Source organism: Trichophyton benhamiae (genome assembly GCF_000151125.1).
Source record: "Trichophyton benhamiae CBS 112371 chromosome Unknown Abenha-G-c-322p01.r1, whole genome shotgun sequence".
Classification (NCBI taxonomy): Eukaryota; Fungi; Ascomycota; class Eurotiomycetes; order Onygenales; family Arthrodermataceae; genus Trichophyton; species Trichophyton benhamiae.
In genome coordinates, this window is record NW_003315110.1 from 460,313 (window position 1) to 475,536 (window position 15,224).

At 48.0% G+C, this 15,224-nt stretch overlaps 5 protein-coding genes across 5 annotated transcripts; 3 read left to right on the plus strand and 2 right to left on the minus strand.

Annotated features, from left to right (window-relative positions):
- Window positions 1-154: 154 nt before the first annotated feature.
- Window positions 155-4,712, minus strand: ARB_05984 (uncharacterized protein; the record flags this gene model as incomplete). Its single annotated transcript, XM_003015627.1, has 2 exons — window positions 155-4,361; window positions 4,432-4,712. The coding sequence occupies 2 exons, from the start codon at window positions 4,710-4,712 to the stop codon at window positions 155-157; spliced, it is 4,488 nt and encodes a 1,495-aa protein (XP_003015673.1).
- A 1,356-nt stretch (window positions 4,713-6,068) lies between these two features.
- On the plus strand, window positions 6,069-7,524 carry ARB_05985 (uncharacterized protein; the record flags this gene model as incomplete). Its single annotated transcript, XM_003015628.1, has 2 exons — window positions 6,069-6,924; window positions 6,986-7,524. The coding sequence occupies 2 exons, from the start codon at window positions 6,069-6,071 to the stop codon at window positions 7,522-7,524; spliced, it is 1,395 nt and encodes a 464-aa protein (XP_003015674.1).
- A 1,014-nt stretch (window positions 7,525-8,538) lies between these two features.
- On the plus strand, window positions 8,539-9,834 carry ARB_05986 (uncharacterized protein; the record flags this gene model as incomplete). Its single annotated transcript, XM_003015629.1, has 3 exons — window positions 8,539-8,712; window positions 8,775-9,070; window positions 9,147-9,834. 3 exons carry the CDS (start codon window positions 8,539-8,541, stop codon window positions 9,832-9,834), a joined length of 1,158 nt encoding a protein of 385 aa, XP_003015675.1.
- Window positions 9,835-11,008: 1,174 nt separating this feature from the next.
- Window positions 11,009-13,046, minus strand: ARB_05987 (uncharacterized protein; the record flags this gene model as incomplete). The annotated part of the gene is made up of 6 exons (XM_003015630.1): window positions 11,009-11,102; window positions 11,134-11,360; window positions 11,437-11,829; window positions 11,876-12,165; window positions 12,243-12,707; window positions 12,779-13,046. The coding sequence occupies 6 exons, from the start codon at window positions 13,044-13,046 to the stop codon at window positions 11,009-11,011; spliced, it is 1,737 nt and encodes a 578-aa protein (XP_003015676.1).
- Window positions 13,047-14,083: 1,037 nt separating this feature from the next.
- On the plus strand, window positions 14,084-15,171 carry ARB_05988 (uncharacterized protein; the record flags this gene model as incomplete). The annotated part of the gene is made up of 2 exons (XM_003015631.1): window positions 14,084-14,565; window positions 14,757-15,171. The coding sequence occupies 2 exons, from the start codon at window positions 14,084-14,086 to the stop codon at window positions 15,169-15,171; spliced, it is 897 nt and encodes a 298-aa protein (XP_003015677.1).
- Between the last annotated feature and the right edge of the window lie 53 nt (window positions 15,172-15,224).

The window sequence follows — 15,224 nt, forward strand, 5'->3', positions numbered from 1 at the left end:
CGTAGATGAACCATTGGAATGACATGATTCCATATATAGGGTATCGCCGGCTGGGTATATATAATGATGCTGAGGTATGAGAAAAAGGAACAGAAAGTTGGCTTGAAAATATATATATATCCTCCCTGGAATTCATCCTGCTCTTCTTCGCCCTTTAAATACTCGCTCGTCTTGGCGCCATAGTCCTCCGCATGTTCTTCTTCTCTTCGGTCTCTTCTGGCATTGGCAGAGAGCCTTCCTTCCTGAGCTTCTCTAGGAATCCCTTTCCATACTGATAGCCTACTTGGTATATTTCATCAAACTTGCCAAATTCCAGAGTCCCGTAGCAGTCAATTGGTGGACGCATATAAAGACATCCTGGGGTGTTTTTTGCCCGCTCAAGTGCGTCCACGGATGAGACATAGGCAAGACGGGCTTGGATCTCGGAGAGAGTGGGCGGATTAGGGACGCTAGTAAATGGATTCCATCTATTGAGAACTGTCCAGAATCCAGATAGTGAGTCACCATATACCTGTGGAGTGTTGTCGTCGATGGCACCCACGTCCACGGCGAATATGACGTCTGCACCGAGAGATTTCATGCGTGAAACAGTCAAATTATCCACGTATCCGCCGTCCAGAAGCAAGCTACCTTCGTCACAGAGCGGCGGAAGGAGGCCAGCTAGTGACATTGATGCACGTACGTAGCGCCATACGTAGCCCGAAGAATGGTAGTCCGATCTAGACTGACTGATATTCGTGGTGTTGCAATAGAACTCAAGCCAGGAATCTTCGATCTGGCTGTCGGTGAATGCTTTGAAAAGCCCACGGTTGAACTCGTGGCCCGTTGTGTAGGAGACAGAAGGGTATGTGAGATCCAATGCAAATCGCCAGATACTGCCCATCTTGGCTGCAAATTTCTTTGCTCGGCCATACATAGGCACCACATCTGCATCACGAGCGTAGAGTGCACCGATGAATGCACCGATAGATGTGCCGCCTACAATATCAATTGGAATACCGGCTTCCTCCAGTGCTGTGATAACTCCTATGTGAGCAATACCTCGAGCTCCACCTCCTCCAAGCACTAAGCCAACGGACTTGCCGCACAATCTACGTGCTAGTCGGTGAAAATCCCCCTTGAACGGAGTTGTTGCAGAATATAGAGGCTCCTGGCGGATCCGTCGTGAGGTATACTTTTGTATTTCAGCCTGGATAACTTGCACGCGTTGCTTGAGGACAGTACCGAATTTTTTGATTTGTGGTAGTGCAGGTTCAGGGGTAGCACGATATGTCATTTGAATGTGATGATGCCCACCGTTAATCCACATGCGGTTTTTAAGCCACTGCCTTGTAAGACCAGGTGGAGAGTATCGTTCTGCGTGCAACAGGACTAGTTCTTTTCTAGCTGTCGTCTTCATTCCTAAGAGGAAACGCTCGTATTCGCCAATACTGGGTGAGGCTCCAGCAACACCTACTAGGAGAATGCAGTCGGCCTGGCTGATACAGGTTTGCGTCCAAGGGGCATTGACACTAGTATCAGCGACATATATAAGCATTCCATACCGTTCTTCAAGGTCAGCAAGATATTGTGAAAGCTTTAGCTTTCCCATACGGTTGAAAGCGTGGCGCCCCAGATGATTAAATATATCCGCCTGGTGTAACGAGGCAACCCCATCTGGAACCCCTATCTGGTTGAATGCGCTGAGGAGACGACTTGCGAACTCTACAACTGGTATCCCGGATGTCACAGGAAGGATTGCGACTGTCCGCAGATTCAGCGTTGAAGTAAGGCTGCTTGCTTCATCATGAGCCTTTTCACCACCGGCTTCAAGTAGTTTAGTGTTGATCAGATGTTTCATGCGCTGAGCAACCAGTTTAGACACCTGTATTGTTATTCCAGGATGCTCCTGTGCAAGGCTGTTGAATAGCGAACGGGGAAATTTGGCTAGTTCTGTATCTCGTATTGCATGTAAAGTGGCAGGACGAGTTGTTTCGGTCATGACTTCAAGCTCACCCACACTCTCGCCTTGTCCATGCTCACCAACCACGCTTACTTTGTTATCACCAGATTCAAGAACTGATCGTAAACGTCCATTTAGCACTATGTAGATAGAGTCACTCTCATCTCCTTGATGATAGATGACTTGGCCGGCATTGACCTGTACCCATTCCAGGGCGAAATCGATATGTAGCAGGAGACGAGGAAGGACATTGGTTAGTCGTTTCGCCATAGAGAGAAGCACAAGCGGGTACCGATCGGCAATTCTTTCAAGGCATATTCGCGGTAAGAAACCGACATACACGTCCGTCTTCGCCGTGACGTCTGTGAAAGATCGATATGAAGTTATGGAACCAATGTAACCCTCTAAATCCCCAGGCTTGACCATATATAGGGATCGACGGGAGGTCTTCTTCCGCTGATTTTGTGCATTGACGTTTGATGGTCTTCTAAGGGGAAGCAGCGGTTCGGAGTGAATGTTACTCTTCGATGGACCGATCAGGTCTTCTCCTTTATCATTCACCGGGATACCAACATCTAAAAAGCCGTCGATAACGTAATATAATCCCGGGTTACGCTCTCCCTGTTCCACCAAAACTGAACCTTTGGGAAAGTAGACAATTTCGATCTCATTGCTCAACTCGGCTTTCAGATTGGCTACTGGCGGCGTACCGCCTGCGCTTGTAACAGAAATGCTCATCTGAGATTCGGAGTCACCATCCCCAAACGCCTCATATGGATCTATGTAGCCAAACGCGTTGTTAAACACCGCTTTTTGTTTCCGCGAGTCGTAAGAGACCAGATGTGGAGAGCCATCAGCGGACCCAAAACCTTTGGGAAGTGGGAGAGCTTCCCGCGTAGTTGCTGTTAGACCCAATGCCTTCACCATACAATCGAGTATCGATTCGCGGAAGAGGCTATCTTCGTTTACATGGACAGTAGAGGGCGAATTAAAAATGGAATTTGCAGGTGAACTGGCATCGGGGGAAGTATGCATCGGAGTTTTAATCCCAGAAGTTGAAGTCGAGTCGAGGAGAATACTCCGTGAAGCGAGTCGTCGATCGATACCATGCCGTGGGCCAAATCTAGATAGCTGAATGGTGGAAAGCAAATCTCCGGGACTTACACCTGCTGCCTCTTTATCAGTGATAGGCGGGGTTGGTGGTGATGTAGCCTGCCCGTTTGCGGCAGACGCCTTGGCCCTTAATGAAGCATCTTTCCGCAGAGAACTGCTCGATCTCCGCCTATTACTGACACCAGGGTTGTGTAGAGCAATTCCCTTTGAGCCTTCTTCCGGCCCAAGACGTTGTACGGCTCTCTGAAATTTCTGTTTGAGTCTATCCAGTGGCGCCCCGCGGAGATCATTGGGTAAATCAAAGGAAGTAAACTTGTTCATCTTCTTTTCTATACTCAAGACATCTGTAGTGAGGCCAAGATATGAATGGGCTGTGGCAAAAGTCACACGTTGCAGCCTAGTCAAAATGACTTGTATAATATGGGCTGTCGCACGGGGGTATAGTCGAGTAAGACGACGAAATGCACTGGCAGGAATTATGGCAATGGTCGTATCCACCACAGCGCGAGCAACTATATCTGGATGAACGGAATTTGTTCTCGGACGCTTTGGGGTACGTCGATTCTGAGCAGAAGAAGTTGGTGGGGTGTGAGCTGTAGAGAAATGAGCGGCGGAGTTGGTATCGTCTAATGTCATGGGCGGTACTGTAGGAAGGCGTCCGCCGTTGGATGGGAGGGATATGTCGCGGTGATGATGGTGGCGGTCTTGGAAGGAAGACCGCGGGCTGCTGGCGAACGGTGAAGGGCTTACAGGGCTGGGTGAAGCAGGCTCTTCCCCTTCCTGATAGCGGAGCTTCACATCTTCACTGAACAGAGATAGTATGGAGAAGAGAGAGGACATGGATGCACCGTTCTTCACTTCTGTGAGTAACTGGTACCCCTGGTGATGACGGTGGTGCTGTTCTTCTTCCTCTTCCATTGAGTCTTCCACGGAACTTTCTCCATCCTTACCACGCTCCCTCGCCGACTTGACAAATATCTGTACAAGGCCATCAACCACAAGACAGAACCCTTTTTCTTCCTCTAACAAAAGTGTCTCGCCCGCAATAAGTTTTCGGGTCTGCATCGTCCGGGTTAATTCGTGAAAGACCGGCCGTTCCAAGTAACCGAAGACCTTTATAGCACTCAAAAATTCATCTAGATAGTTGGCTAGTCCCGGCTTTGAGTCTCCCTCCTGGGTGTCTGGGAAAAGGTCTATCTGTGGTTCCTGCCGCTGCGGTTCCGGAGGGAGGTGAGCGTACATATTCAAGAACCGATAGCGGACGAACCAGCTGATTGTTGAGACGAGGAAGAGGGTTATTAATAGTCTATATTATCTGTTAATCACCGAGCCGTGGGTATATAGAGTAATGCAGGAAAAGGCCGGCCGGGACTTACAATGTCGTGAAATTCATTGTGAAGGTTAAGCTCATCGAGAAGAGGGTGAACAGGGCTGTTGGGACGGTAATGGTGGTAAAGGTAATGACCGAGTAGAGCAGCCCGGGGAGGACCTGGACGAAGAAGAGGAAGATGGTACCGGCGAAATCGGCCATTGTATACTGCGAGTGCGCGGGATATTGTGGGCAAGAGGGGGTACATGAGGAGGAGGAGGAGGAGGAGGAGGAGGAGGAGGAGAGTTGCTCGAGCTCGAGCTGGCGGGGCGACACCGCGGTAGCCATGGTTAAATCCGGGCAAGCCCGTGGAAGGATAAAGGCGCGATTGGCGCGGGACTCTTTGTTGCTCTTCTCGCGGATGAACTACCCGTATTGACTTCTTGATATGCCTCTCCTCTCCGCGCGACGGCTGCAAGAACGTGGGTGGATCGCTGGTCAAGCCAATTAGTAACGGCATACAGAAATGTAAAAGGGGGCAGCGAGTGACAACCTTGTAAACTATCCTTGTCTCCGAAACAAGCTGGGGGTCGGCTGAGCCAAACCATCGATGAGTGCAGCTATTCTTCGCTGCTTGAGGCTATTGGTGGTGGCGGCTCGAGATGATGAAGAGCAGAAGAGGATAATGGAAGAAAGAAGAAACGGTGATGAGAGAAGAAAATAAGGTTGACGGGAAGCTTCCCGCCGCAGTGGTTGATTATATAAGCATATAAAACGCACCGACCACCTTTTCTTTTCGTTTTGACGACGTTTCGTCTCATCTTTGCTTGTCAGAGACACAATTCTCGACGGGCTAACTACTGTGGCAAGCTGAGTACTGCAGGATTCCTGGAACAGTAGCACCAGAGCTGATCCCGGCTACAATGGAGTTACCCCCATCTCCAATGCAGGGTGGAATTATCCAGCCACCACCTTGTAGCCGGGGATATGGCAGTTATGGGGTCTCCGGTTTGTCGACATGAACCTGGATTATTTTACCACACTGGTATGACATATAGACACGATATTTGCAACTCTTTAATGTTCAAAATCTCGACAATGCTTCTGTATAAAGCAAACCAATATATATATATATATATCTCATTATCTTACCTGAGAGGGCCGTCGAACCGTAAATAACTCAATATTTGACATTTAGATCGTTCATTAATCATTGGCCTGACCCTGGCCGGGATGCTATCCGAGAGTGGTGTTGTTATCCGATGATTAAGCAGCTGATTTGTGGCAGGTGACTATTGAAGCAAAACTTGCATGGAGAAGTATAGGCTCGCTTGTGCATCATTAAGCAAGATATCCCATAAATCAAGTGTAGAATGCCGGTTAGCATCTCTCTCCATCCTCCTTACTTACTTACTGCCCTTTACCTCCCAGGCACCGTCCTTAGCCGAGGAACTGTTTTGATTGGCTGATTTCTGCTGATATCAGAGATAGGAATTTTATTAGTCAGCTGGTCATCCCGCATCGCTGCCCCAAACGTCGATTTTGGCCAGCAAGCAACAACAAGCCGCTTCTGGTGGTGTATACTGGTGATGAAGAGCAAGGGAGCATCTTGTTTTTCGTCTGGTTAACTAAAAGGACTTAGCCAGTAAGGTATCTTGTTAACTGTTTCAACTAGTTAACACATTATATAACTAGTCCATAGCCATGGGTTCTGGGCCTGGCCAACAACCATCGATTTCCCCCTCCGGGTGCAACTCGAGCCCTCCGCAGTCATACTTGATCATTGGTGCTGGCTGCTTTGGAGCCGCAACCGCACTGCAGCTTGCTCGCTCTGATCCTTCGTTAGCTTCTAATATCACCCTGCTGGACCGTACTCCATTCCCTTGCCCGTCAGCAGCTGCCCATGACCTGAACAAGATCATTCGCGCAGAATATACGGACCCGTTCTATATGCGCCTCGCATTAGAAGCCATGGACTTGTGGAAATCCGATCCTATATTTAGCCCTTATTTTCACCGGGTGGGCATGCTATTACCCACAACGCTGGAGAATGCTAGTGAGATTGCAAAGAATTATACCAGCATTACTTCTCAGCCCGCTCCCATCGAGTTAATCGAACCAGCTACCGCCAAGGAACGGTTCGGTGGCATTTTCCGAAATGCATGTCTGGACAAGGTGGAAACTTGTCTGTTCAGCCCAGAGGCAGGATGGGGTGATGCAAAGAACGCATTGCAAAATGTCATCAAGTCCGCTATTGCGCTGGGTGTGAAATATGTCCCCCACGCTGTTGATAAGCTATTGTTTGACGAGACTGGGCACAGCTGTCTTGGTGCACGAACAATTACAGGGCTCGATTTACGTGCACAGCATGTCATTCTATGCACCGGAGCGAATACTGCCTGGTTGATAGCCAATAGCGCTCCGGATAAACCGACGTTACAAGTCGGAGGCAGGATGGTGGCTGCTGCTGCAATCATGGGTGCTTACCGTGTTCCTACGGAACAGATGGGAAAGTTTGATTTTGCGCCGATTGTGGTGAACCCTGTTGGGGTTACCCCTGGTTTGTCCTATCCCTAGCCTCTTGACGCTGACTTGGATTGCTTGATTTTAATCATGCATAGGAGAAAGCATACCCCCCGGAAAAACTGGGTTGCTGAAATGCACTCATGAACTAAGTTTCACCAATATGCTTTACCATAACGATTCACATCGGCGCATTTCTGCTCCGCCAGAGGATCCGATCTCCAGCACCTGGACTTTGGATGTCCCAGCCCAGCTGAAAAACGAGGTCAAGTACGTCAAGGATATGCTTTATGGCGAGCATATTGGTGGCCTTGTTCCTGAATTCTACCGCATGTGTTGGTATGACTGCCAGTTCTATCACATGCGGAGTAATCGACTAACCGTAGGCAGGGATGCTGTAACTCCAAATCAAGATTTTATTATATGCGCCCATCCTCATTCTCAGAATCTTTATATTGCGAGTGGAGGATCATTCCATGCATGGAAATTTATGCCTAGTATTGGGGGCTACGTGGAGAAGATGATCAAAGGGAAGCTGGACCCAGATATGGCTAAACGGTGGGCCTGGGATCGGGCAAATATTGGAGGTGCATGTGCTGTGTATTTGCCTTCAAGAGACCTTGAAGGAGTAGTTTAGGCCTTGATTATTGATCGATATGCAAGCCTTTCTGATAGGGCAACCTAGGAGGCTTAATGTATGGATCGTTACTTATACTTACATGTGTTGGGTGCGATCCTTTTCTTTACATACAGACATAAGTTTGACATGGGACTGTTTGGCTGAGCGTTCTAGGCAGCTACACAGCTAGATTATTGGCCGTTCGACACCCGCGAATGTTCTATGCATAGTTATCTCGCTTCAATCGTAAGCACAAGCCACCACAGTCCTATTTTCAGTTGTTTATTGACATAAACGTGGTCAACCATGTAGTTATACAAATAGATGTAGAACAAGGGATCTTCAATGTAATATTCGGGGCTACGCTGTTCTCCGGCAGTGTTACTCATGTCAGGCTTATTTTAGAAGCATGAATGAGAGATGACATGCATAACAACGAAATCTCTTGGACCATACAACGTGGTAGTAGCAGGGATTATACCTCTGAACAGCCGCAACACACAAACACACGAACACACGAATACAGGTTACGAAGGGCTCGTGATAAGCATGGAAGACTCAGGATCTCTCGATCGCTGCTAAATCGACAGTAGTTCCTCTCTTAGACGACGGGCGTCAGCGCGATGCAACAATTGATGAGTAAACTAAAGTGCAAGGCAGTGAAGGCTCCCTCTCGCCTCACTAGAGCGTCTTTCACAAACGCCTGAAGCCTAGCCAAAAGCGGCCTTTCCCTCCAATCATGTTTCAAGGCGGCAAAGGCGACCTTGTTGAAGCATTGTTCCGCCGTGTTTTCAGCACAAACTGGTTTAACAATACACACAGAACATGACAGAAAGAGGCGTGGGATTGCAAAAATACTGGATCTTTTCTCATCCGCCTTACTTCTCGATCCTGCTAAAGGCTTCTTCTGCCATGAGTAGCTGTATGCCTTGCACCGTAGTCCAGGCGTTTGCTGTTAAACAGCCGCCTAAATGTAGGTCAGTGGAATATAAAAGAGGTCGAAAACCTCTTCAATATCTCCAAGTAATGGTAATGTCAACTACTACAATCACCACATTTTGTATTGATATCTGTCAATCCCAGCTCAATCCTACCAGCATACGTCAAGGGGATTCTTGCCGAAGTGACATTTCAAAGCCAGTCCAGTTGCGCGAAAGAGGGGAACCACCGACTGTGATCAATATGCCTTCATTTTTCCCTCGCGAGGTTAGAATATTTTTTGCTCCTCTTCAGATACCAAATCTAACATAGATGTATGTCATATATAGGACACCCGCACGCTCATGTGTGAGGCAGGGACGGTAATCGACATTGGAGGCGGCCGCTTGGAAAGCTCACTCAAGGAGTTAACAGAGTATCAATTCCTAGGGTCAAATGGTGGGAATCCTCGTGACCTTCCAACGGGACTGTTCTATAATACTAGAGGGTTGAAGATCTGGAAGGACATCACTCATTTGCCGGAATACCGACAAACCCAGGATGAAATAAACCTTCTGAACTCCTTTAAGGGCCAGATAGCAGATTGGATAGTGGAGGGATGCACAATCGTCGACATGGGTAGCGGGTATGTATTTGCCTTATATATTATTGATCTGACATCATGTCTTCTTGAATAAAATGGTAACATTTAGTTCTTGAAGGGATACCCGAAAGGTGCTGCCTCTTCTAGCGCACCTTGAGCAGTTAAGGGTAGAAGTGCAATATTTTGCTCTTGATCTTTCCAAGCAGGCATTGGAACAGACAATGGAGCAACTTGTCCCAGAATTCCATTATGTCCGATGCTTCGGCCTTTGGGGCGACTTCAGCGATGGTCTGAACTGGTTAAGGCCTGTCAAGTCTCCCAAACTTATTCTCTCCTTGGGCTCCATGTTCGGGAACGATGAGTTCTCCCTCGCCGTCTCCAGGCTGGAGGAGTGGAAACATGTCATGGGCTGCAACGATCTCATGCTACTAGGGTTGGATGCCTGCGACTACCCGCCGGAGCTATGGGACTCATACCATGATCCCCAACGAGTCTGGGATGGCTTCATTCGAAATGGCCTGAAATACTCGAACGAAGTTTTAGGGTGTGATTGGTACAAAGAGGAGGACTGGGAAATCTCCGGCCGCATTGATAGCTCACCAGACACAGTCCACCGATTCTCCATCATTGCTAGGCGGGACGTACACTGCCACCCTCTTGGCCTTCACTTCTCCGCGGGGGAACGTGTCGACTTTTTCGAGGCGTGGAAGTACGGTCCGGAGAGGATGAGGAGCCAGTTTAAGATGGCGGGTTTCGTCGAGGTGGAGAGGTGGCAGGCCCCTGGCAACCGTCCATTCTGTAGGTGATCCCAAGGTTGAATTCATGTCAAGGTCCGTTACTGACTCATTCCCACCAATGCAGACGAATATCTCTTAATGAACTCCGATTTCACAAAATACTAGGTAGCGACCGGGGGGTGGGGGGGGGAGTCGAGGTGGAATCCGCCTTCTCACCCCAACGGTCAGACCGCCTTGCATCTCGATGGCTGTGCTCACTTTTTGACCATTCCTGGTGGTGTTTTGACATTTGAATTCCTCTTAGCATATTCAACATTCTGAGCGCTGTTTGTTTTTCCTTGACTTGACGTACAGCCATGAAGTCCCTTGCAGCATGTCGCTTTTGTATTTAGAACAGACGCTGGTCGTTGTTGATCAAATAGTTAGTTGATGCTGAATGTCATTATTTTATTGGCGCAATAAGAAAATTGAAGGAAGTTCAAAACAGTCACGTGTAACATCATTACATAATAAGTTTGAGCCTCATTGTGGATTACATAAGCTGTAAAATCGGGCCTGGATGGATCCCGAAGGCTGACATCTTCAAACTCCAAAGGCGCAGTTCATTGCAAATTTTTCTACAGAATACGTCAAAGAAATTCCTAGACTGTTCTGAATAGGACGATATATCGACAGTGTAAACATTCTCCTTCATTATCATTTTGTCCAAGACTACTCAAGCTGAGTCAATGACACAATTGAAATATGCTATATATTATTCTCTTACAAGAACAAGGACTAGTTATAGAACTGAATAGCTGGATTCACCCGCGGGCATGTTGAGGGTGGAGTTATGTTAAACTAACATAACCTACTGTTGCAATGAGCTGATCAACCATACTTTCCCACCAGGAGGGTCTTTTGTGCACTGGCACACCTTCATCGAAGACGTGGCTAACCCCACCGCCATCCATCCACGTCCACATTGCCTGGACTGCTGCCCACACCGGGGGAACGCTCTAATAAACCTCGTTAGGCTATTGACTGGTAATTTTTCAAATGTGGGCAGGTTCAAGGGCTGGGTGACATATGAAACTGTTCGGAACCTCGTGCCGACTTACTGATCTACATTTTCCTTTCAGCCCGACGGTTGTGAACCATTCCTCGGCTATCATCCTGTCCTTCTTTTCTATCGAGACAAGGGATGCAATAAAAATAGGACAAAAGGGAGCCTGAGACGTGAACAGCGTTCCCGAATATGGCATCATGGTGACGCATTTCCATAAAACTTTGGCTGTTTTTTGGACATCTGGGTGATGGCGAGGTTTTCTACGTCTATTATCAGCCTCCATTCTATCCTGGGTAGATCGAGTTTAAGAGGAACCTTACCTCAACAGTCGGCAGTGGAGGTATATTTGGGCGGCGGCAACCCAAGTTTCTCCAGTCAGCTCGGTCACTTTCGTTGCTGTCTGTACTTTTCCATTTTTGTCTAGGTCGCATGATCGAAGCAGCTCTTCCGCACTTGGATACCCATCAGAAAGTTCTGACCACTGGTGGAATGTTTTCAGCCCTTTGCTGATTACTTTTGCTGCATATATGGGCGCCATGGAGGAATCCTAAAACAAGGATCAGACACGAATCAACTGGAAGTGTATGTGGGAGAACTAATATATTATCAACGCAGTTACTTACTTCCTTCACCAAGACAGACAGATACGTTATTTGTGATATTATATGAAGTAACTTGGGGCAAAGACCAGTACCGCCGTTGATCTTCCAGCTCTCCTTTTGCGTTCCTGCGAGCAGCCAACCATAATCATTCGGGTTTCCTCGAGGTGCTAATGGAGTTACAAGCTCGCTGAGAATGCATGCAAGAGCCACCCAATTCGCATAGCCGTGTCTTGCAGCGCTATATTGGGTGTTATCAGGCCGCCAGTATCTGTACCCAGGGTCCGAGTTGTCAAGTATGGACTTGGCTAACCTCGCAGCCAATATCCAGTTAGGTTCGGCGTTATTTATCCGCAACTCCCAATTCACACACTTAGTTGTATCAGCTTCTTTCTTGTTGAATTTTGTTCTGCGCGTCTTAAAAGCCAGCAGAAAAATCGGATAGAAATGTTTGATAACTCACATCGTCCACTAGAAGCAACATGATAGCAGCAACAAGGTTGTCACCTTGACCAATGTCTTGGTTTTGCCTGCTTCTTAGGGCAACGCTTATCATTTGTTTAGCTTGATCATAATGATAGTTGACACGGTCACGAAGGCCTTGCTGCGAGTTATAATCCAGCAAATAGCTGCCGCTCAAAGCTACCACAGCGTGCTTTACACACTCGTCATGCTGGGCCATGGCTAATATCTCTTTTATCCAGAAATTAGTTCCAGCAAGAAGAGTTCTTCCAGAACAAAATGCTGCTTGGTCTGTTCTCTCTTTAGTTAACTAACCACCCTTCACGGTCTAAGACATTAACCATACCAGGGAGTTGAGGGGCGCATACAAAATTTCAGGCACTGTCCATCAAACTGATGTTCAGCAAAGACGCTATGCATGGCTATAGTCGGAGGAATGACTGAGGGTATAAGTGAAATTCCTCTGTTAACTTGACGTGGATATGAATATCTTTCTGAATGTAGCGGAATCACCGCTCGGGAGTTGGAGCAACCACGCTTAGTGTGTAAGGCATTCTGATCATCATTCTGACTTTTAGGTACTCGAAGCTTTACTTTTATGTAACTGCTAATTTCTCCATCCACTGGTGGTATGATAATATCTCTGGAAAACTTATGTCTCCTGTCCTGGTTCCGTGCGAAAGGGTTGATAAGTTCCATCTCAACTTTCCGATTGCTAGCCATCGCCGTGGAGGGAAGAGCTACCGCAGGGCCCAGGAATGGTTGGTGTCCCATGTTGTCACTGAAATTGAGCATATTGTTAGGGTCCATCGCTGTGCTGAAATACAGTTCTTCTGAGCCGTAAGTTAGCGAAGAATGCGCAAACGCCGACAAATTGGAGATCATGGTGGTAGAGCTATCTTACGCAACGACTGGTTAGATTCGCCTTGGTTAGGCTCCTGGGACGGAGCATTGCTAATAAGTTTGAACCGCGGAGCTCCTCCCTGTATCTTCCTTGTTGTGTTGAACGCTGACTTCTCGCTCCATCCTCCAGAGTCCTGCTGGACTAACTCCATTAGAGTTTCCGGGCAGTAAAATATTGAATTCGGCGGGTCGAAGTTGTAGCTGGCGAACTGCCTCTGTTGTGGATCCATGGTTTCGTCACACCAGCTACGCTTCTTGGCAAGGGACATAATATCTCTCTTCGCATGATAGGAATACAACTGGCGATCAAGCTTCACCACTCGAGGCGCTTTCAGGTCATGGGTGGAATGGCAAAGGAATCCAACAGCAAAAGCGCCAGAAGAAACGGGTGATCGAGGTCGAAAGAACAAAGCCGCAAGCGCCTCTTTTTAGTTGCGGCTGAGCCGAGACTAAATATATTCTGCCAGCCCCGCTATGCCGCACTCGGAAGGCGGTGAAAGGCCCGTTCCGGATGACAAACAATGAGCCGCATCACGTGTTAATTAGTAATAAGGTTCTATTTTTATCACGTGAGTAAATAAGTGGATCCGCATTGGGCGAAGAGCGAAAAAACGACAAAAAAAAACATTTCGACGGACGACAGACTCTGATAATAATGAAGATATTGATGAGAACGACAGCAAGCCGAGAGGAAAGAGGCAACCAAGGGATACATGTGGGTGTTCATGAAGCTGCAGGAGAGATCAGGGCGCATGCAAGTCTGTCAGCCTGGCTGGGACAGGGGGGTTCGCTAAAAAAAAAACACATGCTGCGGTAACTCACTATGTTAATCTCCCTGCGCATAAGCCTCCCTCGTCAACCCTAGCCCAGGGTTTGCCAAATTGACCAACTGAGTGACTGGGATCTTCCGGTCTTGCTCACTCTGCCCGACTTCCAATCTCTCCCCTCTGAAGCAGGCCGCAAGGCTGGGTAAGTAGCACTGCCTTGCCTGATGCCCGCCTGACGTACATATCCAACCCGCCCTTACATCCATTTGCCTAAGAGAGGAAGCAAAGTACATAGCTACCCCGGACACCCACGGACTATATTTATGGCTGGGTTGGGCTTCACCTTGCTCTGCTCCCGTTCGTCGCCCTGCCCTGTGCGAAATTCTTGTGGGAAGTCGATCCTTTCATCCCACATTGGGTTGCTTACTACTTGTGTCCTAACTGCCTGCCAGGACGTGGCGAGAGAGGCATACATAAGAACGCCTACAGCGTAAACACTGCCCAGTAATACCACTATCCCAAGCCGATGTATGCAAGAAATGGCTGCCATGTCGTCCAGCGATCTTCCAGCAAACATACTTCTGTCACGTTCACAGCCTCTTAGCCCATGGCTTCAAGAAATCATCCGAACAAAGCTTAGCGAACTGAACTTGTCCGGTACCAGCGTTCGTGAAGAAAATGATGCTACTGTTCCCGACTTAGGGCTTAGATCACAGCCTTTATCGACGCCCGGAGATGGCGGTTCTCCTTGGGCACTCTTACAACAGCCTTCTGGTCCCACACCTGCGCCTTCAGTCCAGGCAGATAAAAAGCCTGCGCATACTTCTAGCTGCAGGCTAGTCGAGATTGGGGAGTTCCTTGTTGATATGATGGCTTTAACCTCGAAGATAGCCTCTGCCTTGGTCGAGGCAGAAGATATAAAAACTTATATCGAGGCTCATATCCAACAACTAAATGAAATGCATCATCTTTCCGATATGGATATGGTTACATATATGAGTGAGAAGGAGCGTGACCTCAAGTAAGTACCTTCGAGTGTTTCCATCTTATTTGCTCAATAGAACTCCGTATACCAATAGTTTCATCAAATGTTATCTCTGATATACTCTACCCTCCTAGGGTTTTTCTTTTATCACTCTCTCCAGAGAATTCATGAATAAGTACTTATCTGCCGGCTTGGCTGACCATGGAACGCTCACTAATGGCGCACAGTACACTTGCAACTAGACTTGAGGAAATGGCCAATGAAACATCAATGGTCTGGCGGCGAAGCCCCAACCCGCCCCATCACATGGGGGATGTACTACAGACAGCATCTGCTGCCATGGTTTCTTGCAGGTCAAACAACAATTCTTCAACTGGTAGTCAGATTAACCCAAATTGTGCAATGGGGCCTGACTTCAACTCAGGATCACCTACGCCTACGGTTTCGTGGAGCTCGAGCACGAACAATGCAGCGGAGGAAACAGCCTTTCCAGTATCTATGGAAGCCTTCCAAAACACGTACCCCAACCTCAACAGACGTGGGGTGGGGAACTGGGTATGCCCATATGGTGAAAAATGCACAAAGGGCGGATTCCGCGATGGAAAGGTTGTTATATTTGGGCGGAATTCCTCCTTTAAGTAAGTGTGCCCCTCCATAATAACGAATGGCGTCCCATGTACCCTCTTTTGAGTTCA